At 36.3% G+C, this 25,387-nt stretch overlaps 1 protein-coding gene across 1 annotated transcript in view; it reads right to left on the minus strand.

Annotated features, from left to right (window-relative positions):
• Window positions 1–25,387, minus strand: part of TM9SF2 (transmembrane 9 superfamily member 2) — an 80,528-nt gene that overhangs the window by 40,540 nt on the left and 14,601 nt on the right. The window contains exons 2-5 of the mRNA XM_024578943.2: window positions 14,128–14,195; window positions 12,024–12,117; window positions 6,368–6,495; window positions 725–854 (exon numbers count right to left, since the gene is read on the minus strand). Of these exons, the coding sequence (XP_024434711.1) occupies window positions 725–854; window positions 6,368–6,495; window positions 12,024–12,117; window positions 14,128–14,195 (420 nt within the window). The remainder of the gene's footprint in view (window positions 1–724; window positions 855–6,367; window positions 6,496–12,023; window positions 12,118–14,127; window positions 14,196–25,387) is intronic.

Genomic DNA, 25,387 nt, shown 5'->3' on the forward strand with positions numbered 1-25,387 from the left:
TTTCACCACAATATAACTAACAAAATGAATTTTAAAATATTACATTACGAGCATCCAATAACCTAAGTTATTCAAGTGTCCCTGGTCAACTCTCACAAAAGCACTAATACAACCAATTTCATGATCAATCTCATGTTAAGTTCTACCAAGTCTTATCATTAAGAGATTAAATCAGGGTGACCTGATTATACAAAATTTAATTTAATATAAATCCCCAGTAATTTTAATTACTATCTATATTAACGTCTTCACTTTATTATTCTGTTTTAAAGTATAAAATAATGGCCTCAAAGACAGATACCTTTTTTAAAAAGTATAAAACCAAACTTCTATAATACAGTATTTTATAGACTTAAATTTTCAATACAATTTCATGGACTTACAGTGAGGTATTTTTGGCACTGTACTATCTACATATTTTTATATAAGATTTATGAATCTAACTTTTGACAGAATCAGAACATAAAAAGTCCCAGCCCTTAGCATAGTGCTTAGCATAAATCAGACACTCTCAGTAAATGTTGAATTAAATCTGAATTATTTTTGTTCTAGAGTTAAATTTGTACACTGTTAATCTTAGGTTAAGATCTACATAGTTGTACTTTTCAAAACATCTGAGTTGCATTCATTTGATGAGTATAACAATTTCTGTCTGGTAAAGACTGAGTCCTTCTACCAAGAAGCTATATTTTGAAAAGAAGGATAGAGCTTATCACAAACTTACACTGATAACACAGGCATCTTTAGCACGGCCTTTATCTGTAATGTAACAGCCAATAGGAAATCCAGGATTACAGAACCTATGACTGTCTTCAACATCATAACACCATGTTACAGGCATATTATCCACAATCCTACACACAGAAATAAAAATCAAGTTAGAAATCACTAAAAATAAAAAAGAATTACTGCCCAAACATGTCATCATTTCATAAAATTTAAATGTCTATAAATATCTTAAGATGTCAAACTACAAAGAATTTTAATAAAATGTGGTATTTCACAAGTAATAGCATTATGCTAATATCTGATACACTGTAGTAAAGAAAAAATTTTACAGCTGAAACTATAAATGCATGTAGGAAAGAAAGTTCAGTTAATTAATTTATTGCAATTACTAATTTAACAATATCATTATCTAGACACCTAAGTATATTTTACCATTAGCAGAACATTCAAAAGCTCTAAAATAGGTGCAAAGCAATATATCTGGTACCTTAAGAAAAATTTATACAACAGTATAGAAGCAAATGTCATTTATTACTCAGGAAATTCAATAAAAAGGAGAATATAATTGCAGGATATGGGAAAATATCCAATGTAAGGGCCAGGCTGAAAAGTGAAAATTATAGTATTATCTATTAAAATTGTGTAAATCCAACTTATATCTAAAAAAAATACTGCGATAAAACTAGAGAAACAAATCTTACAAATTCTATAGTGAAAAAGAACTTTTTAAACAAGAAAGGATAAAAGCAAAGAATTAAAGTTCTGTAGCACTGTATAAAGTCCATGCATGTGGTCCCCTATGACCAGAGCACACTGCAGGATACAAATAAAAAAAAATTACTAAATATATACTAGCTGTATTACAGTCAGAAGACAACACTCCAGGGCATGTTTTATTTGTTAATTAATGTATGCCTTAGGAGGTAAAATTATGATTTTATATTCCCCCAAGGTGAACATTAATGACCTAATAAAACATGTCTCGTCACATTTAAATGCTATTTAATAGTACCCAATGTACCTAGTGTTAGAATCACCTATACTATTAAATTGCTTATTATTATAACCAGCAGGTTAGTGGTTTCCATGAAAAAACTGTAAGATATTAGAAGCATTAAAGCAATGTTCTATAATATAAATAATTCAGATTTTCTGCAGGCCTAAAGAATTGGTTAATTGCTTTAATTTTTTAGAGGATGAGGTTCAATCAATGAACATATACTATCAACATATTAAATATAATATCTTTATGCTATCATATCAGAGAAAGTACTATATAAAATTTATAGTGCTAGCTACATAATGAGAAATTAAATGGCAATTTAGGTTTTTTAAAAAGCAAGCATCCTAAATTTATCATTTATTTGATGACTTGACACAATAAACCTTTTCCTGGTAACAGAAAGAATGAAAAAAAACAAACAAACCAATAAACCCGTAGAAATAAATGTACAAAAGTTCAAAGAACATGATTTTCAATTACTGCTCTGCTTGCTAAATGAGGGAGTAGTAGTTATTTGAATTTATAAAACAAAAAATATTAACACCATATTTTCAATCTGATATAGTGAGAAAAAAAGTAGAGGACTCAAAAAGAAAAAGGTTGAATGACTAGCCCCAGGTTTTTACCATTAAGGACTCCTTTCCATTATTTCCCTCTACCCTCCATGGATTCCATTTGAAAAGATTTCTATCAATCAAGTTTTATTTATTAATAACTCACTTCCCCAATAAATTAATTAAATTCCCAGAATTTCTGATTAGAATAGAATAACCCATGTTGCTAAAAGACATTTGGAAAATTGCAACCAAAAGTAAAGAAAAATTGGCATATAAGTTATTCTATGTAGCTTTAACCTAAGTATATTTACATTATCTGTTAGGATTTTGAATTGTTAAAAATAGCACATCATCCCCCTTTGCAAGCTTGGTGGGATTCACAATTGGAATTCACTAGGTTAGAAACCTTGAAGAGCTCTGGCCAGTGTGGCTCAGTTGGTTGGAGTGTTGGCCTTTAAACCAAAAGGTCACAGGTTCAATTATCGGTCAGGGAACATACTTAGGTGGCAGATTCAGTTCCTGGCCAGGAGCTTACAAGAGGGAACCAATTGATGTTCTCTCCCTCCCTTCCCCATTCTCTTCCAAAAAAAAAAAAAAATCAGTAAGCATATCCTTGGATAAGGATTAAAAAAAAAAAAGTCTTCAAAGACTCTTTTCTGTCTAAGAAGCTACAGCCCAGTGATTCTATGATACTAAGAAAATTTAAGTGGTCTGATAACTAGTCAAAGATTTATACTTTTATAAAATGTCACAAAGATTTGGAAACACAGGCAAGAAATATGATCAGAAAACACGCAGAGCAGCAGAGACTGGTTTCGTGGAAGACAGTGGGCTCAAGTGAGCTTCACTGGCTTGTCCCTCGCCTGCTGTGGATGAATGGGGGGAGGGGGCCACAGGGCAACAGAAGGTGGAGCTCAGGGGAGCTTAGGTTCCTAACAGGCCTGGTTCATAACAGGCTATGGACTGGTATAAGCATCTCATGCTGGTATCAATAACACTAGTCAGTCTCAAATCACGAAGTAACTTAGGTTACTGACAGAGTAAGCCAGGAAGTTCCTCAAATTATGTTCTAAAGTCACAAATAAGAATTAAAAGTATTCATCAACTTAGATTTAAAAAAATTAACTATCAGGCTGGTGTAGCTGAGTGGATTGAGTACCGGCCTATGAACCAAAGGGTTGCCAGTTTGATTCCCAGTCAGGGCACATGCCTGGGTTGCAGGCCAGGTCCCCATTAGGGGGTGCGCAAAAGGCAACCACACTGATGTTTCTCTCCCTCTCTTTTCTCCCTCCCTTCCCCTCTCTAAAGATAAAAAAATAAAACCTTTAAAAATTAACTATTAATTTTTATTGTCTATTCTATTCTCTATGACGATAAGTTTGTACATTAACTAATATTCAATCATTTTAATCATTCAAAAGATAGTATGGTTAAAAGGAGGAAAAATTATGGTTCATTCATGCCATGAAATGCTATATAACCATGAAAAGAATGAGGTAGATACTGATCTACAGATGTGTTTTACATGGAAAAATGCCAATATTTTCTTAAATGAATGAGCAAGTTGCAGAATAATGTGTATAATATTTTGATTACATTTAAAAAATGTACACACCTTTTCATATACCTGCATATGTATAGAAAACCTGGAAACATACATAATAATAGCACCATCTGAGGAACAGAGGAGACTTTTATTTTTTATTTAATATTTTTCTGCACTTCTTAAGGTAGAAAATGACTATACTCTCCCCAACATATCTCAGTGCAAAGGTTAATAAGACATGCTGCATTTATAATAAAATTCCATAATAGAACACTACTTTTTAAGGTCTTTTATTTTTACTTTTAAGATTTTATTTATTGGCTTTTAGAGAGAGAAGGGAGGGAGAAAGAGTGGGAGAGAAACAGCAATGTGCAGTTGCCTCTCTTGAGCATCCCCTACTGGGGACCTGGCCTGCAACGCAGGCATGTGCCCAGACTGGGAATCGAACCAGAGACACTTTGGTTCATAGACCAGCACTCAATCTACTGAGCCACACCAGCCCAGGCATATTTTAAACGTTAATGCTTATTTATCCCTATCAACTCTGTCATCTATGCTCAAAATCAAGTTACACAATAAAAACTTTCTGAAATAAGTCAAAGACAGAAATATACTCAACTCAGAGTTCAAATAAATTCATCAAAGTGAATCAACATTTTCCAAAGTGTGTAATGAACTGATTTAAGGACTAAAGCCCACTGCCTAGAATTACCAGACTGTGTATTTGTGATATGGCTTAGATTTTTTTGTTAATGGATTCAAAATTGAAATCATAAACTTTTTAGATTCAACTACAAAATCATTATTCATCAGCATTTTTCCAATTTATATTTTGGGAAGAATAGTTTAAGTTTGCAACTGACACACCTATCAAATTGTTTAATATACTGTACTAATGCTTTCTAACTTTGAAAGCTATTTTAAATTATTCATTTTTCTTGTTATTAAGCATCTTGGCATCAAAATAGTACCTATTCTAACTGCATCATAAATTAGTTAAAAATATTTCTAAGTACTCCACTGTGAGGAAGTTACTGAAGAGTTGCTTCTATTAACATTAGGAGCAAGAATCTATCTAAACAGTATTCTAAGAGAAGATAGAAGAGATAGCTAAAAATCACCTGTAGGTCTTAAGGGTCATTCTTTCATTTGATCAACAAATGAGCAGCTGTTAGAGAAAATGGAAGTGAATGGGGCTAATATGTAAATGCAAGAACTAAGTCTTAAATTTGATTTTGAAGGATGTAAAGAAGGATTTGAAGCAAAGGGAAATTTCAGTTACTTATGAATAATAAAATGTATCCCAAGTTAAATCAAATCAGCAATTAAGTAATTTTCTCACAGTAGCTTAGAGGAAAAAAGCTCTTGTCTTAACAGAAAACAAAGAAATGAGATACAGGAGACTTTCAAGTTCCTGTTTGCACTAAGGGTCACATAAGAAAAAATCTGACACAAGCACAATGTGCAAGTTTCCTTCCTTCTAACAGAGCTCTCCTACGAGAAACTCATTTCTGTGTGGTTCAGGTGTATACTACCCAGGGAATCAGAGTGAATCCCCCTAAATCACAGACTAGTACATGAATGGACATCTGACCGAAGGTGGGCCCTCTCTATGACTTTTTTGATCTATGTGTATGGAAAGGAGAAGGGAAAAGAACTGAGGGAGCAAGAGGAGATGAGTTACTCCACTCATATTATTTGAGCCACAGGATCTGGTCATGTCCAAACTGAGATCTATGGTTCCTAACCTCTCTGACTGTGGGCAAATGAGTCAATCCAAGATACTGATAGGACAAACATTCAAGAGGAAGTTCATGAAGATAATCATCCTGTTCACCAGCTGCAGCACCTTATACTTTTTTAGAAGAGGCAAAACATGTAAACCACAAACCCGCATATAATAGAGACATCTGTTGGCAAACATCTAGAAGAATAACAACTGTTGTATTTGAAAAGCTGGATTTTGATAGTTTGCATACTGTATAGTAAGTAAATACTACTTTGGAACCAGAAATGCTTTTTATTATGACACAAACTGGTAAAAACCTTGTTAATATTATACCAGGTTTATAAAACAAAAGACAGGATACATAAAATAGAAATATTTTATTTGAAGTAGGTGCTATTTATTGAACATCAAACAAAAGTTAAATTTGGTTTTCTAATGGTCTTTCTCATGGTGTACAAATATAAAATAATATTTTTCTAGAAGATTGATCCAGGTACTTTCCCCAAAGCATATATATATTCCTGTTAACTATATATGAAAAAAAGAAGTGCTCTATGTACCAAGACAAGTACCAGATATTAAAGTAATCTAAGCACAATTAAGAGAGAATACTTCAGGCTGTCAACCTCAGCAACCTCTTTCAAGGAAAAGTCACTCTTTCATGTTTCTACTAATAACAAAAAAGTAAATCAACTATAATATGTTATACTTTATAGAGTCAATGAAGTAATTTATACATTCAGTGAAACATGGTTTCTTCTTGAAAAGGAAGAAGTCAAAAATCCAAAATCTCCATGTCTTACCAGTGATGTTGATAATTCAGTAGCATGCTTTTTTTCAAGAATTCTAACTTTTGTTTGTCTTCAGCTTTCTCTGTATGGTATACTTTTGTACAAACAAGTTTACAGGTCTCCTTCTTATTAAATGTAAACTATATTAAAATAAAGGGGAAAGCAAATTAAGTAAAAATATCCAGAGTTAAAATACTGGTCTCATTAATTACTTAAGTGTATTAATATTGATAACAACATTTAAAAATTTGTCATAGCTCAATCAAATTTAAAGTCACTCTGTTTCTCTAAAACCTTATCATCTAACCAATATCACCCCAATAAATTCAACAAAAATTTTTTAATTAAAAAAAATTATCATCTTCCTTTAGGTAAGTAACAGTTTTTATTTTTATTTTTGATTATTTCAGTCAACCCACCTTCTAAATGTAAATGAGTCCTAGAAGACAAACAAACAAAACCTACATGCAGAATAAAATAGAACATCAGTTTCTCCATAGTAATGTCTCCTGACAATGTTTCAGAAACTATGGATCTGAAGGCTTTCTATTATAGTAATAAGCAGACAAGTGTTTATGTACCTATATTCATCAGGTGGATGTATGTTTAGTGTCCCCTCCCATCAGGTAATGGGGATTCAACAATGACTAATATGGACTGTCATGTTACAGGCCAAATTTGGATGTCTACAATCAGGATAAGCAGGGTTTTTTTCCTCACATTTGAAATAATTTGTTGATTTTGGGATCTTATTTACTAATGAAGTTGAAACAAAAATTGATTAATTTTTTAAAGCAAAGTTTAAAAACTAAGGATTCATCCAATTTTAGAGTCTAGGATTTATTTCATGTGTGTAAAAATAATGATATTCACAACATTTATATAATGTAGGTTTATTTTATCAAGACCCATTTATGTCTTAATTTTAAAAATTTATTTCCTAGTATTCTAAAGGCTGTAACTTACTAAAGTAACTATATAGAGTTCATAATTGTTTACATTAAAAAAATTTGAACTTCATTACAGGGGGTAAAAAAACCAATCTGCATATGTTTCACTTCTAAGTCCATCCTTTTATACATAACTTATTAAAATCCCTACACTAGTTTCTGTGCACCTGCTGACAAACTTGTCCAGTGCGGCCCACTGCCACCACTTACCAGCCCAGAGTTTCAATCTGGTTGCATTACTAGTTCTGTAAATACAAAATCTTTGTGCAATTACTTAATATTTTCAACCTTATATAAACCCTACAGGTTCCTTTTTAAAGAGTGGAAATTAAAAAACAACAGTATACATCATAAGGAAACAGAGGGATAGTTGTCAAACTTAAATTAAGCAGAAACAGACATTATAAGTTATGCCAAAGGTGGCATATCTTACACCTCAATCCAGTGCTCATTGGGTTTAGGCAAGTCAATTGTGTGTTTACTTGTGAAGGAAAATAACAAATCCAAAGATGACATTTAGTCATGATAATTAACACTCATTTATTACCTCATGCAATCTTCCCAACAATCCTAAGAGGTAGTTTCTTTATTGAATCCTCATCATCCTGACATATTAACACAGAATACTCCAAGGCTCAGTCCTTGTAATTCTTCTCTTCACTATCTATACTCACTCTTTTGGGGATCTCATCAATTCCTAGTTTTAAATACCATTTATACACTGATACTAGGCTGAACCCCTCCTCCAAACTCCAGACATATATATTCAACCGTTAACTCAACATCCCTACTTGATGCCTAATGTACATACACCTCATACTTACTATGTTCAAAACTCTTTCCCTTCCCCTCACAACTGCTCTTTCCACAGGCTTTCCCATCTTAGAAAACAGAAACTCCAACACCTGCCCCCCCAACCCATCCCTCAGCAAATTCTGGTGGACTTACCTTCAAAATATAGCCAGTTTCTGAGATTCTGACGAATTCACAACCCCTACCCCTCTGCATCCATGAGCTGAGCCATTATCAGGTCATACATATCTAAATGACTGCAAGAGCCTCCTAAGGGGTCTCCTGGCTTCTCTTCTCTCCCACAATCTATTCTCAACTTAACCACTGTAGTGATCCTGTTAAATCTAAGCTGACTCAAAACTCTCCAATGCTAACCATCTCACTCTGATATAGAGCCAAAGTCTTTACAGTGGCCTATGAGTCACTATACGAGGTGGTCCTATTACTTCTTTGCTGTCATTTCCTATTATTCTCTATCTTGCTCACCTGCTCAAGTTGCACCAACTTTTCCCTGTACCTTGAATACACAAGGCAAGCTCACATCTGGGGACGTTGGCTTTTGCTGCTCTCCTTATCTAGAACACCTTCCCCTCAGATACTCACATAGCTCACTCCCTTACGTGCTTCAGGTTTTTTGCTCAACTGTCACCTTAGTGAACCTTTCTCTGGCCTATTTAAAATTACAAATTCTCCAACCACCTTCCTGATTTATTTCCAATAGTTTTTTACATGAGCAATTAATACACTATATATTTTAGTAATCATTTTGTTTCCTTCTCACCATTGGGATGTAAGATCCACCAGGGCAGAGATTTTTGTCTTGTTCACTGCTATATTCCACACCTACCACAGTGCCTGGCACATGAAAGGCATTCAACAGATGTGTCAACTAGTGAATGAGTGAATATGAGTGGTTAGATTTGAGAGTTTATGATCCTATGAAATGCGGCTCTAGCTTCACATACCACATTCAATGTCTTACACTGTTGTTTTCTGACCTTCTCTGAACTCATAGATAAAAGATGGCAAAGCAGATTTGGGGTTTTGCTTTGTTGCTTGTTGTTACCATTGCTTTTACTGTAGATCTAAAATAAGGCAAAATTCTTTGAAAATAAAGGACGAAAGAATCATTACCACTTGTCTTTAACCTTTGGCATTTTAATTATGATGTCTTGGTGTGAGCCTCTTTGGATTCATCTTGTTTGGGACTCTCTGAGCTTCCTGGGCTTATATGTCTATTTCCTTCACCAAGTTAGGGAAGACAAAGAGAGAATGTTAAAAGCAGCAAAAGAAGAGCACTTAAGTTACCTACAAAGGAACTCCCTTAAGACTGTCAGCTGATTTCTCAACAGAAACTCTGTAGGTTAGAAGGGACTGGCAAGATATGTTCCAAGTGATGAAAAGCAAGGACCTACAACCAAGATAACTCTACCCAGCAAAGCCATCATTTAGAATTGAAGGACAAAGAGCTTCCCAGAAAAAAAAAAAGCTAAAGGAGTTCATAAGCACCAAACCAGTATTATATGAAATGTTAAAGGGTCTTCTTTAAGAAAAAGAAGATAAAAAATATGAACAATAAAATGGCAATAAACACATATCTATCAACAATTGAATCTAAAAACAAAATAAATAAACAAGCAACACAGAGACAGAATCAGAGATATAGAATACGTTTTGATGGTTGACAGACAGGAAGATAGTTGGGGCCATGGGTGAAAAAGGTGAAGGGATTAAGTACAAATTGGTAGTTATGGTGATGTAAAGTACAGCATAGGGAACATAGTAGCCAAAAATCTATATACGGACAACAGTGTGTGGACTGTCTGAGGGAGTGGGGGTGGGCCGGGTAGAAGGGGACAAAGGGGCAAAATTGGGACAACTGTAGTCATATAAATATAATTAATAAACAATACTAAAATTAATATTGAATCAACACTGAAAAATATAAGTCAATAAATTTATGGCTGGCTTGGGAAAAAATCTGATCTCTTAGCCCCGTGTTTCGATTTACCTCTGCCTTAGTCTTAAGAAATGCCTGCTCTGTCTCTTTAAAGATAAGGCTTAAAGAATTTGTTTTAGCACAATCTTGATTCTAAAAAATTCTACAAAACTCAAGGAAAATGTTAGGTGGATATCTTTCTCCATTTTAAAATACTTCTCCTAATCTACTTTACCTCAACTTCTAGGACAAAACTAAATCTAAAAAGCACTAGGCCCAAAGGAGTCTTTTGCATGAACAAAACATGGTCTTTACACATAAATGAATGTATCCTGAATGGGATGCCACTAAGGAAGTAATTTGTTTTTAAAGTCTTTCCCAAAGGGACAAAATTTCTCCATGGGTTTGAATATTTTGCTGGTCTTCCATGTTGACTGCTGTTAAGGGCTGTTTACTACTAGAGACCTGCTGTCACCCAAATTCATTGAAGGTGTTATTAATGTTCTTTCTCCTTTCCATCATTTCTCAAGGCCAAGAGATAAACAGAAAGAGAGGGCTGAGGGACCATAGGAGTATTTTTAAGTTAACTGTACTACTTAATAAATATGCCTGAAATTCACCCTCTTCTATGAAAGAGAATGCAATGAGTTCTAAAGTAATCTTTGAAAATATCGTATGAGGGAGATGTTACACAATGAATATGCTTGCCCTACTCAATACTACCTATGTGCACATACTTTGAGTTCCATCTTTCCCGGGGACTTCATCCCATTAGGCCTTCAAATCTGTTGTCTTTATAAAATTTAAAAAATTACTATCAGCTTTAGGGTAGAAAATCTCAAGTTAGAATATTTTAAGAGGATATACTTATAGCTTAAAACTATAAACTTGCATGGGTTAAATAAATATTCACAATTATGGGTCTTTTCTCCCAGAGCTTCAGATGTAGGTATAGTGCTAGAGGGAGTTAAGAGGGCCAACGGGACTAATCTAGACTTGGGGATTTGCTAGACAGATGCTCACAGTAATCAGGTGCCAAGAAAAACAGATGAGGGTGCTTAGTGAGAAAGTAGGGAAGGCAGCTAACCATGGGGTCTAAGCCATAGAAGGGAAGAATATGAAGCAAAGAGAGGAAGCTGTCAGACTGGTAAATAAAACCTGGGGTCAAGCCATTAAAAGGAGTACACATTTGAACAGATGCCCAATGTAGAGAATTAAAGGAAAAATGCACTGTGTAGAACATCTCTCATTTTATTTATATAAGCTTTTAAGTGTATGGAGAATGTCAGGAAAGAATAACTGAGAAACTGATGTGAAACTGGGGAAAGTGTAATATTTATTTTTTTATATGGTGATACAGTATTATTGTAAACCAGCTTAATTTTTCTAAAAGAGAGAGACCATTATTCTTTGTGTAGCAGCAGAACAGATATAAAATGAGCCCGGGAATGTGCAATGCAGAAGGTAATATGCTTAAAAGATACTATTATAGATTTAAAGGATAGAATAATTTAGCTTAGATTAGTTTAACTGATGTCCTAAAAGTATGTCAAAGATGTTCCAAATATACTTTCAATGGTCAAAATCCCAAGAATCCAATGAAGGAGTCAAAGTAGTGCTGTATTTGCTAACACAGAGAGTCTATGGACACCACACACAAAGAAGGGAAGGAGATATGGAGCAGCTGGGGCAACTTTTCATGACTACAGGCTGGGATCTGTAAGGCAAGGCAGGGGGCTCTGAGCACTATCCTGTAGGCTATCACCTTATCATTTATAATACTGGTTGTATGAGTGTTTGTTAAGACAAACTTATCATGGCATATCGTGAGAAGAGAAGGAATCCTTCTAAACTATGACTTTAAGAAACTATTCCAAGATGCAAAAGAAAAATGAATTCCTCTTTAGCTATGAGAGCCAAGTTATCTATGGATTTTCTGTAAGGTAAAAAAAATGCAATTAAGTAACATATAACAGTAAATACAAACCTTATATGGTGAAGGTTCGATTCTTTCCCCAAATAATACCTGACCAAGATTTTCAGATGGGCGTTTTCCTTCAGATGCTTGGCAAAAGTCAAACCTGAGGAAAAAGATATTTAAGTTTTTAAAGATAAAAGGAAACAATTAATAAACTCCCAGGCAATCCTGATGGCAGATTAGGTACTGATCATTACAGTACCTTCAACAGATGAATAAGAAATATATTCATACTCCAAGTTCCATGTACCAAATCAACCCAAAACAAAAAACCCCCAAAACATCTGCAAATTATACTTTAGAATGCTTTGATTCTGAACAACACTTTTATTGAGATGTAAATTACAGAATTTTAAAAAATGATACATTACAATTTATTTTTGTCCATTCCAATGATAAAAGGATTTACATCCTTATTCTTCAAGTGAATTTTACATAACTTATCTCCTTTTGTCATAACTTTCTAACCCAAATCTTTACTTAATAAATATGTGTCAATTTTCCATGGGTTTCTGCCTCATGCAGATACACTGACAACACATCCTAATGTGAGAAGCATGGCTATACAGACCTGGGAATGGAGTGGTGGAAAAGTCATCACCAGTCAACCTTAAGCTTCTCTCTGTGTTAATTCCTTTGTATTACTAACCAGATTTTAATACAGTTTTATTCAAACATTACAGCCTATTTTTAGCTCTGCTATTAAAAAACTAACAGGCAGTTCTGTGTTCACTCTGGAATAGTATGGGATTACTTCAGACCAGCATTGTGATTGCTACAGATTAGTTAGATTCTTAAGAGGAAGATGATAAAAAGCTGGGACTAGGAAGGTCCCAAATGAAGACTCTCCATCTATACTTGATATGAGTGATCCATTGAGTTTTCCCAGGAATATCCACAAAGATTTAAGGAGAAGTGTTTATTTACATAGTAAAACAAAGAAAAACCAAGAAAAGCATTCAAGTCTCCAATAGTTTAATATAAATTATGGTTCATCTATTCATGAATTTGTACTCTCTTCTCATACAAATTTAAGCATGTAAATCTTATTAGGATAGTCTTACTTTTTTGTGTACTTTTTTCCTATAGTAAACAAATATTTATTTCCTAAACTCTTAGATACCAGAGAAATTTAGAAGCCAGCAAAAATTTAAGAACTATGTTTTACACACCGTATGGTATACAACAATCAAGTGAATAAAGTATATTCATGCAACATTTTTATAACATAAAAAACTGGAAATAATCAAATCTTCAGAAATAGAGAATTAGTAAAATAAATGATACACGGACTACATACAATCTCCACAAAGGAATAAAAAACAGCTACTAAAAATATTCAGGTAGTTGTGTATAACATGAAAAGATGCAACAGATTCAGTGAGAAAACCAAGATGCAAATCAAATATGATAGTATGAATCTTTTTCACTTAAAGTGTATAAATAAATGGGATTATATACATTAGACTATGCAGATAAAAATGTAGGAGCAGACATTAAAGTAATTATTTCTGGGCACCAATTATGTGGCACATAAGGATTTTGTTTTAAAAATGTGTGGGCTTTTATTATTTTAAAATTTAAAGAAAACAAAATATTTTTTTATACAGATGAAAAAGGAAATCCACTGTTTTTAGTTCATGCTTCTATTGTATTGCAAAGAGACATAAAAAGATCACACTTTACATTACAGTACTAAAGAATGCCCATTTTAAAATGTTTTTTTTTCAGGCCCTGAACATTTTATTTTATTCTAAAGTTTACATCAACATTGATGTTTATTCATAAAAATAAATTTTATTTACTTATTTTGAGAGGGGAAGGGAAGGAGAGGGAGAGAAACACTGATGTGCATGGATGTGCAAGAGAAACATCAATCAGTTGCCTCACACACCCCCGCAACCAGGGACCTGGCCTACAACCCAAGCACGGACCCTGACAGGAATCGACATGGCAACCTTTCAGATTGCAGGCTGATGCTCAATCCACTGAGCCACACATTTTTAAAAACACATGTATTTATTCATAACTGTGGGACATATAAAGTTCTCAATGTACAAAATTCTGAAGAGTCACATAAAATATTTTATAAAAGCCAAGCTGAAAAACTTACGCTGTATATTCATAAGGAAGAACTGATTCCACTGAGTCAAGCCTGTTCACGAATAGCTCTATTTCAGCCTGAAAATAAGGAAACACAGAATCAGAATATAAACAACTGAAGATCAAAACTTAAGTCTGCTTGGGATTTAAAAAGATTTTGACATGTTTGAAATGTGAAATTTTATGATATCCAACCCAGTTTAAACAATTCTCTTATAAAACCACTCACCAAGTGGGATTAAATGCATTCAAATTACACCAAAGCTGAATTATTAGAGGTGCAAATGTCTCCAATATTTTCCAAATGCTTTTTAAGTTCTAACATTTCTAAAAAATTAAATATTTTAACTAAATCATTTACCACATCAATATATGTTTATAAAAACCTGGTTTTCAAACACAGTATTTCATTCTGAAGCACAAAAACAGTATTTACTTTTAAAACGATTTTTAAAAACATTTTCATTGTAATGAAGACATGCTTCCAAGTGGGTAAGCACTTTCTGTATTAACTATACTAGAAATACGATCCCATGCACTTGTGTACTCTTAAGCAGACAGGAAATAGACAATGACAACATGAGCTAACTTTGGAGGGCTGCTTTGATCAATTTGAGAATGCTGATCATGGTAATAACAGCAGAGAAATTTACAAGATCAAGTTCAGCAATGGGGAAGGGGAAAAAAAGCTGTATCAGCTTCCTAGGAAATATGGGCTAATTTAAAACTACACCTTCCCACTGAAGCTCCCAAAATTTCTCCAGGGTATGTTTCAGGTTCTTTTTCTCCACAGAACTCAAAACACATATCCACTCTCTCACTAGGGCCTCGCTGTTATTCATGACAGAGTTCTTTACTTGAAGAGCACAGTAAATAATTTGTGTGCTAACTAAAAATGAGCTGCTTATTTGGGACAAGTTATTTTTATAGAGTTAGCCCGCTATGGCTGCTTCTGGAGTCTGTGATTGATCATGAGGCTCCCTGGAACAGTATAGAGCCACATTTGTCATTTTGATTTCATTCACTAGTGTTGTCAGCCGTCCTCTTATACTTGTTAACATTCTAAAGCAAGACAAGATGTTTAATGTATTACACAAAAAACAAATAATACAGTGTCATGGGAAAAGCAGCAAAACATAACAGGCAAAATAACAGACTCTGGGGCCAGTTTGCCTGGGTTCAAATTCCAGTTCTACCACTTACCACTCATGTGACTTTGGTCAAGTTATGTAACAATTTCAGCTTCCTTATGGGTGCTTCAATTTCCTTATCAGCAAAATGGGGATAACAGTATTTACTTCATTGGGGTATTGATGAGCTAACACTTCCAAAGTACTTTATTAATAATAAATAAAACCAAATATATTTTATAATATTCACAATTGGGAATGCCCAAACTATACTGCTTATGGCCCACAGGTGTCCAACCTGTGCCCTGTGGGCCACATGCAGCCCAAGATGGCTAGGAATGTGGCCCAAGACAAAATCTTAAGTTTACTTATAACATTAGAAGATTTTTCTTTGTGTGATTACATGTCACAATGTATTTAATGTGTGGCCCAAGGCAACTCTTCTTCTAGTGTGGCCCAGAGATACCAAAAGGTTGGACACCACTGATTATGCCATAAAATGCTTATTCAATATTCATGTTGTAAGATGGAATTCAAGACATTAGCCTTTATATGTAGAGCTGAAAACAGTATCATCTGTAACCCCTAAAATTCTACTCAAATGAAATGACAACTCAATGGCAACACTACCTCAAACACACAAAGAAAATGTGTCTCTTTGCATGAAATACTCAAGACTATATCATTGGCCACTTTAGCTAAAAAGATAAGCATTACAATATGCCTGAATACAAATATATTCTGTGGCTCTGGGGAGAGAACTAAAGGTACAGCCACCAGGATCCAAGATCCAGGATCCCTGTGCTGGGCCATTCCCCATACTGCAGGAGTCATCTTTTCCAGGCAGACCACTCCTCCAAGTGGCATCAGCCATAGGTGAAGCAATAGTCCTGCCTCAGGAATTACTCTGCCCCACCCTGTGGTACTTTAAGCCTTGCTGCTGAGGAGTACAGTGGAAAGACTTTCACTCTTTAAGCCTAACAGAAAGTCTATAGACAGAGGTGGATCTCTGAAAACTGAGACTTTAGCTGACCCTATCCAGGCCCAGTGCTGGTTAAAGCCAGTCGTGGTGCACAGCCTGGTTCTTCCTGCACACACCCAAGCTCAGCAAAGGGAGCCACAAACTGTGGATCACTGATAGCTCCAAATAGGTTGCTCTGGGCCAGTCACAGGCAGCGTGTAACATAGGCCTATACCAGAGTCTTTAAGATCTACCTAACACATAGAAACAAACACAAAGCAGCAGCCAAATTGGGAAGACAAAGAAACAGGCCCCAAATGAAAGAACGAGAGAATTCTCCAGAAGGAAAGCTTAAGATAAAATGGAAGGAAGAAATCTATCAGAGAGTTTAGAGTAATAATTAAAACACCACTCAACAGCATGAAAAAAGACAAAGAAACCATTACAAAGAACCAGTCAGAAATAACGAACTCAATATCTGAAATAAACAATACACTGGAATAAACAATACACAGGAGGGAATAAATAGTAGGTTAGATGGCACAGAGGATTGAATCAGTGATTTGGAAGACAACATAGAAAAAAATACCCAAGCAGTAACAACAACAATAGAAATTAAAAAGAATAAGGAGAGTTTAAGAAATCTTGGGGACAAAATGAAGCATAACAACATCTGTATCATGGGAAGACCAAAAAGAAAAGAGAGAGTACAAGGAATTGAGAACCTTTTTGAATGAAACAACAACCAAAAACTTTCTGTTAAAAGAAAAAGACACACATATCCAGGAAGCTCAGAAGAGTTCCAAACAGGGGGAGAACCAAGATGGCGGCATAGGTAGACACACTGCGCCTCCTCGCACAACCAGGACAGAAAATCGAACGGCAAGGAAGTCTGACACCAAGTAGATAAAAAATAAACATTCATCCAGACCGGTAGGAGGCGCGGAGATGGGCAGCCGGGCGGAGAGGACTCACAATGCCGTTGGGGTACCAAGACTGGCAGTGTGGGATGAATGGGTCAGGCAGTCTGACCACTAGCAGACCCTGTGGCCCCCACATTCGCACACAGAGAAACCAAGAGGGCCGGACTCAGAGTGGCGGAGAACGGGGAAGGTAGAGCGGCGGGTAGTACCCTGCAACGCCACACTCGCACAGATAAACCAGGACGAACGGCGGGGAGCGAAGCAGACCGCATAACCCAGGGCTCCAGCGTGGGGAAATAAAGCCTCAAACCTCTGATTGAACGAGCCCCTGGGGGTTGGGGTGGCAGCAGGAGAGACTCCCAGCCTCACAGGAGAGGTCGTTGGAGAGACCCACAGGGGCCTAGGGTATGCACAAGCCCACCCACTCAGGAACCAGCACCAGAGGGGCCCAATTTGATTGTGAGTAGCAGAGTGAAAAATTGAAATCTGGTGGAGAGTGGAGCGGGCGCCATTGCTCCCTCTCGGCCCCTCCCCCACGTACAGCGTCACAGCGCTGCCACCAGTGTTACCCCGCCCCAGGGACACCTAAGGCTCCGCCCCTTTAAGTAACAGACGCGCCAAGACAAAAAAAAAAAAAAAAAAGGCCCAAATGACAGAACTCTTCAAAGCTCCAGAAAAAATACAACTAAGCGAGGAAGAGATAGCCAACCTATCGGTGCACAGTTCAAAACACTGGTTATTAAGACGCTCACAGAATTGGTTGAATTTGTTCGAAAAGTAGATGAAAAAATAAAGCCTGTGCTAAGAGAAACAAAGGAAAATGTACAGGGAATCAATAGTGATGCAAAGGAAACTGGGACTCAAATCAATGGTGTGGACCAGAAGGAAGAAAGAAACATCCAACCAGAAAAGAATGAAGAAACAAGAATTCGGAAAAATGAGGAGAGGCTTAGGAACCTCCAGGACATCTTGAAACGTTCCAACATCCGAATTATAGGGGTGCCAGAAGGAGAAGAGGAAGAACAAAAAAATGAAAACTTATTTGAACAAATAATGAAGGAGAACTTCCTCAGTCTGGCAAAGGAAATAGACTTCCAGGAAGTCCAGGAAGCTCAGAGAGTCCCAAAGAAGCTGGACCCAAGGAGGAACACACCAAGGCACATCATCATTACATTACCCAAGATGAAACAGAAGGAGAGAATCTTAGAAGCAGCAAGAGAAAAGGAGAAAGCTACCTATAAAGAAGATTGTATAAGACTGTCAGCTGATTTCTCCAAAGAGACCTTACAGGCAAGAAGGGACTGGCAAGAAGTATTTCAAGTCATGAAAGGCAAGGGCCTACATCCAAGATTACTGTATCCAGCAAAGCTATCATTCAGAATGAAAGGGAAGATAAAGTGCTTCTCAGATAAGGTCAAGTTAAAGAAGTTCATCATTACCAAGCCCTTATTATATGAAATGTTAAAGGGACTTATCTAAGAAAAAGAAGATAAAAAATATGAACAGTGAAAATGACAGCAAACTCAGTTATTAACCACCACACCTAAAACAAAAACAAGAGCAAACTAGGCAAACAACTAGAACAGGAACAGAACCATAGAGATGGAGATCACATGGAGGGTTGTCAATAGGGGAGTGGGAGGGGGAGAGGGGGGGAAAGGTACAGAGAATAAGTAGCATAGATGATAGGTGGAAAATAGACAGGGGGAGGGTAAGAATAGTGTAGGAAATGTAGAAGCCAAAGAACTTATAAGTATGACCCATGGACATGAACTATAGGGGGGGAGTGTGGGAGGGAGGGGGTGGGCAGGATGGAGTTGAGTGAAGGGGCGGAAATGGGACAACTGTAATAGCATAACCAATTAAAAAAAAAAATAGTTCCAAACAATTTGGACCCAGAGATGCCTGACTACACCTAGACACATCATAATTAAAATGAAAGGCTTAAAGACAAAGAGAGAATCCTAAAAGATTCAAGAGAAAAGGAGGTAGTTACATACAAGGGAGCAACAATTAGACTGTATTCTGATTTCTCAACAGAAACATTACAGGCCAGAAGGGAGTGGTGCGAAATACTCAAGGTGATGGAAAGCAAGCACCTACAACCAAGGCTACTTCACCCATCAAGGCTATCATTTTAAGATTGAAAGAGAAATAACGAGCATCCCAGGCAAAAAAAAAAGAAAGGAATTTGTTACCACCAAATGTGTATTGCCACAAATGTCAAAGGGATTGCTTAAAGAAGAGAGGAAAAAAAAAGAGAGAGGAAAATACTCTAAAAATAAAAAGGCACTAAATATGTATCTAGCAATATGTAAATGGCTTAAATGTTCCAACCAAAAGACAGGGGGGGCTGAATGGATAAGAAAACAAGACCCATATACATGCTGCCTCCAAGAGTCCCACCTCGATTGCAAGATACACAACAACTAAAAGTAAAAGGATGGAAAAAGATATTTCATGCAAATGGAAAGAAAAAAAAATCTGGAGTAGCAATAGTTATATCCTACAAAATAGACTTTAAAACCAAGGCAAAGAAGGACACTACATAGTGACTAAGGGAATAATCCAATAAGAGGATATAATCACAGTAAACATTTACATACCCAACAAAGGAGAAGTTATGTAAAGCAAATCTTGATGCACATACAGGGAGAGAGCGACAGAAATACAGTCACAGTCTGGGATTTTAACACCCATTAACTTCAATGGATCAATATTCCAGACAGAAAATCAACAAGGTGACAGTGACGTTAAATGTCACACCAGATCAAATGAGTTTAATTGATTATCTTCAGAGCATCTCATCCCAAAATAGCAGAATATACATTCTTTTCAAGTGCAGATGCAACGTTTTCTAGGACAGACCACATGTTAGGATACAAAACAAGTCTCAATAAACCTAAGACGACTGAAATCATATCAAGCACCTTCTCTGACCACAATGCTATGAAACTAGAAATCAATCATATGAAAAACATACAAAGACATGGAAGTTAAATAACATGTTATTAAACAATGAATGGGTCAACAACGAGATCAAGGAAGAAGTCAAAAGATACCTTGAAACAAATGAAAATGAGAATGCACAAATCTGTGGGACACAGGGAAAACAAGCCTAAAAGGGAAACTATTAACATTACAGGCTTATCTCAAAAAACAAGAAAAAGCTCAAATAAACAATCTAAGTTTATACTTAAAGGAACTGGAAAAAGAACAACAAACAAAGCCCAAAGTGCGCAAAAATGAAATAATAAACATTAGAGCAGAAATAAATGAAATACACCCACAAAAGATCAATGAATCCAAGAGCTGGTCCTCTGAAAAGATAAATGGGATCGACAGACCTCTGACCAGATTCACCAAGAAAAACAGAGAGTACCCAAATAAAATCAGAAATGAAAGAGGAGAAATAACAACTGACACCAAAGAAATATAAAGGATTGTAAGAAAATATTATGAACAACTATATGCCAATAAACTGGACAATCTGGAAGAAATGGATAAATTCCAAACATACAATCTTCCAAAACTAAATCAGGAAGAATCAGAGAGTCTGAATAGACAGATTACACCTAGTGACATGGAAGCAGTAATCAAAAACTCCCAACAAACAAAAGCCCTGACCGGATGGCGTCACAGGGAAATTTTACCAAACATGCTGGGAAGAACCAACAACTCAGCTTCACAAATTATTTCAAAAAATTCAAGAGGAGGGAAGGCTCCCAAGCTCACTTTATGAGGCCTGCTTTATCCTAATTCCAAAGCCAGATAAAGGCATTATAAAAAAAAAGAAAATTATAGGCAATATCCCTGATGAACATAGACGCTAAAATCCTCAACAAAATATTAGCAAACCAAATACAGCAATGCATCAAAAGATCATACACTGTGATCAAACGGGATTTATTCCGGGAATGCAAGGTTGGTACAACATTCGCAAATCAATAAATGTTTTCACCACATAAACAAAATAAAGGATAAAAACCACATGACCATATCAATAGATGCAGAAAAAGCACTTAATAAAATCCAGCACCCATTTATGATAGAAACTCTCAGCAAAGTGGGAATAGAGGGAACATACCTGAACATAACAAAGGCCATATATGACAAACCCAATACCACCATCACATTCAATGGGCAAAACCTATAAGCGTTCCCCTTAAGATCAAGAACAAGTCAGGGATGTCAGCTTTCACCCCTCTTATTCAACATAGTACTGCAAGTCCTAGCCACAGTAATGACACAAGAAGAAGAAATAAAAGGCATCCAAACTGGAAAGGAAGAAGTAAAACTGTCTTTATTTGCAGATGACATGATACTATACAGAGAGAACACCAAAGATTCCACCAAGAAACTACTAGGACTGGTAAGTAAATTCAGCGAAGAAACAGGATACAAAATTAATATCCAGAAATCAGCTGCATTTTTATATGCCAACACAATTTCCCTAACAGAAAGGGAAATTAAGAGAACAATCCCATTCACAATTGCTTCAAAAAGAATAAAATACCTAGGAATAAACCTAACCAAGGATGTAAAAGACCCGTACTGGGAAAATTATGAGACAGTGAAGAAAGAAAGTGAAGAAGATCCAGTAAGTGAAAGCACTTACCATGCTTGTTAACCATGTTAATGAAAGGAAGAATTAACATCATTTAAATGCCCATACTACTTGAAGCAATCTATAGATTCAACACAATTGGTATCAAGATTCTGATGGTATATTTCACAGAACTAGGACAAATATTTCAAAAATTTATATGGAACCACAAAAGGCAACAGCAATCCGGAGAAAGAAAAACAAAGTTGGAAGAATCATGGTACCTAATATGGAACTATACTCTAAGGTCACAGTAATCAGAACAGCATGGTATTGGCATAAAAACAGACACATAGATCAATGGAACAGAATAGAGAGCCCAGAAATAAACCCACACATTTATAGTCAACTAATATTTGACAGAGGAAGCACGCACATAAAATTCACTAAAGACAGTTTATACAATAAATGCTATTGGGAATACTGGACAGATACATGCATAAAAATGAAACTTTCTTACACCACACACAAGAATAAACTCAAAATGGATCAAAGACTTAAATGTCAGACCTGAAACCATAAAAATCATAGAGGAATGTTGGGAACTGCCCTGCATGGTTTCAGAAGTGTAACCCCCCATGGCTAAAGGTGAGTAAAAAGACCTTGGGACCATAAGCCACTAAGGAGACAAAACTTATCCTCCCAGTAGGAGCACAGCCTCTGTCCCCTTTACTTCACCCTGCTTGGCCCCTGGAGGATGGCTGGTTAGCCAATGGCAGTTAAGATTCCTCAAGGAAGGAACAACCTAAGACAGGAACAGTCATGAAGGGGCCATCAGGGAAGGACTTAGGGGATTATGGAGGAGGGACAAAAGACCCTCACCCCTTGGCTTTATCATAGCCTGAGTCCTCATTCTATCTGCAAGAAGTCTCCTAATCTCTGGGCTGCCTAACTTCCCCGCCGCCCCCCCCCCCACGACTTAAGCCTAAAACAATACTGAAGGGGGGTGTAGCCCTGTGCCAGAATGGGTGGTTCCTGGCTGGGGGCAGGGCGGGGGGGGGGGGGCAGGGGGAATCAGGCCTAAGAAAGAATGCATAAAATCCTGTGAAACCTGCTTTGCTAAGAATGTCCTCAATTTAAATGTCAAGGGTCCAAGCACAAAAGGAGTTTGTTCCCCAGTTTTATAGCCCTTTGGCATCACTCTATCTATCTGACCCTGACTCAGAATAAGCCCTTATAGTTCTTTGAATGTTATCTATTCCTTGATCATTATTGCCTGACAATAATTGATAAGCTTTACATATATGCCCTATATTCCTATGCAAACTAAACCCAACAAAAGCCCATTGAGAAACAGGCTCGAGGCCTTTTTCCTCTGAGAAACTGGTCAGCCTTTCCTTCCCAAACAGATCATATCTTGGTAGACTTATTCTTATCTGTAGCAGTGTGGGAGCTCTGCAGGCAGAGCACCCCGGGAAGAAGAAAACAGGCAGCAAAATCTCAGACAATGCTTATAGCAATATTTTATCAGAAATCTCTCCTCAAGCAAGGAAAATAAAAGAAAAAGTAAACAAATGGGACTACATCAAACCAAAAAGTTTTTGCACGATAAAGGAAAACATCAACAAAATAAAAAGACAACCCACATAATGGGAGAACATGGTCACCAATACATCTTATAAGGAGTTAATATCCAACGTTTATAAAGAACTTACAAAACTCAACATCCCCCCCTCAAAAATCCCACCAAAAACACAACCCAAGTAAAAAATCAGCAATGGGCAAAGGACTTGAATAAACATTTCTCCATAGAGGACATACAGATGGGCAACATACATATGAAAAGATGCTCAACATAACTAATCATCAGAGAAATGCAAATTAAAACTACAATGAGATATCACCTCACACATGTCAGAACGGCTATCATCAATAAATCAACAAACAAGTGCTGGTGAGGACGTGGAGAAAGGGGAACCCTTCTGCACTGTTGTTGGAAATGCAGATTGGTGTAGCCACTGTGGGAAGCAGTATGGAGATACCTCAAAAAATTAAAAACGGATCTGCCTGTTGACCCAGTGATCCCATTTCTGGGACGATAACTGAAGGAACCCAAAACACTAACTTGAAAGAACATAAGCACTCCTATATTCACTGCAGCATTACTTACATTAGCCAAGATTTGGAAGCAGCCCCGGTGTCCATCAGTAGATGAGTGGATAAAACAACTGTGGGACATTTATACAATGTAATACTACTCAGCCATCAAAAAAGAAAACAATTTTATCCTTTGCATCAGTATGTATGGACCTGAAGAACATCATGCTAAGTGAAATAAGCCAGTCAGAGAAAGACATATACCATATGATTTCACTTGTATGTGGAATCTAATGAATAAACGGAACTTACAAGCAAAATATATACAGACTCATAGACAGAGAGCAGAATGATGGCTCAGGGGTGTGAGGGTAAGTTAGGGGGTGGAGGGTTTGAGCAAAAAAAAGGAATCATGGACATGGACAACAGTGTAGTGATTGCTTGGGGGAGGAATGGTATAAGAGGAATAAATGGTAATGGAAAAAAACATGTAATAAAAAAATGGAAAAAAAAATAAACAGCATGATGCTATATAACCAAAAAAGAGAGAGACACAATAGAGCCAATGCTGGAACATCATGAGTTTAAACTGTGCAGGTCTACTTACATGGTGATTTTTTTTCAAATAAATACTGTAAAATGTAAAATAATTAATTAAAATTTAACTTTAATTACATTTAAATAGTCACAGGAGAGTAATGGCTTGTATTAGCATAGTAACAGAAAAGTATAAAATGCTGCTCAGTACCCCTTCATACATATAACATTTTATTCATGTCACTACAATATTTTATTGACCTCAAAAAATAATTCTAATATTGTTAGTCTAAACCAGGGGTTTAGCAAACTTTTTATCAAAGGTCCAGGGAGTAAATATTTCAGGCTTTGTAGGACTCCAGTCTCTGCTATTGTAGGGCAACAAGCAGCCATAAGCAGTATATAAGTGAATAAAGATGGGTGCATCCCAATAAAACTCTACTTATTGGTTACTGAAGTTTGATGTTCTTAGTTTGAGGATCCTACAAAACAATAAGCAAGCTGGATCTGACTACTAGTCCATCCTCGACCTGTGTTTGCCAGCCATTTTTCTTTAAAAAAATTTGTTTTAATGTATTGATTTGAGGAGGGGTAGGGAGGGAGGGAGGAAGGGGAGAGAGAAACATCGATTTGTTGTTCCACTTTTTTATGCATTCATTGGTTGCTTCTTGTACGTGCCCTGGGTAGGGATTTAACACAGGACCTTGGTGTATTGGGACAGTGCTCTGACCAATTTAGCTGACCCGCCAAGGCCCTACATATTTTTCAATGTTCTTTAAATTCACATCTTAGAAAACCTAAAACAGGGCGCTGGGTTAAACACCTGATGCTGTGTGAAAAATTTTAGAACATTGTTCAAGGGCATATCAATTGATGGGTAAAAGTTTCTTCCATTTCCTCCCAAATGATGAGGCAATAATTTTTCCGTAGCCTATGATGTTCTCTCTGAAGTTTCACGGTAGGTCTTCTGGCTATAGGATTATAAGACAGAGAGAAAACCCTATTCTCATTGTCTGACTTCTCTCATATCTCCTCTGAATCTTAATCTTTCAAAACAGAAAGGTCTCAATTTTCTG

Source organism: Desmodus rotundus, chromosome 13 (assembly GCF_022682495.2).
Source record: "Desmodus rotundus isolate HL8 chromosome 13, HLdesRot8A.1, whole genome shotgun sequence".
NCBI lineage: Eukaryota > Metazoa > Chordata > Mammalia > Chiroptera > Phyllostomidae > Desmodus > Desmodus rotundus.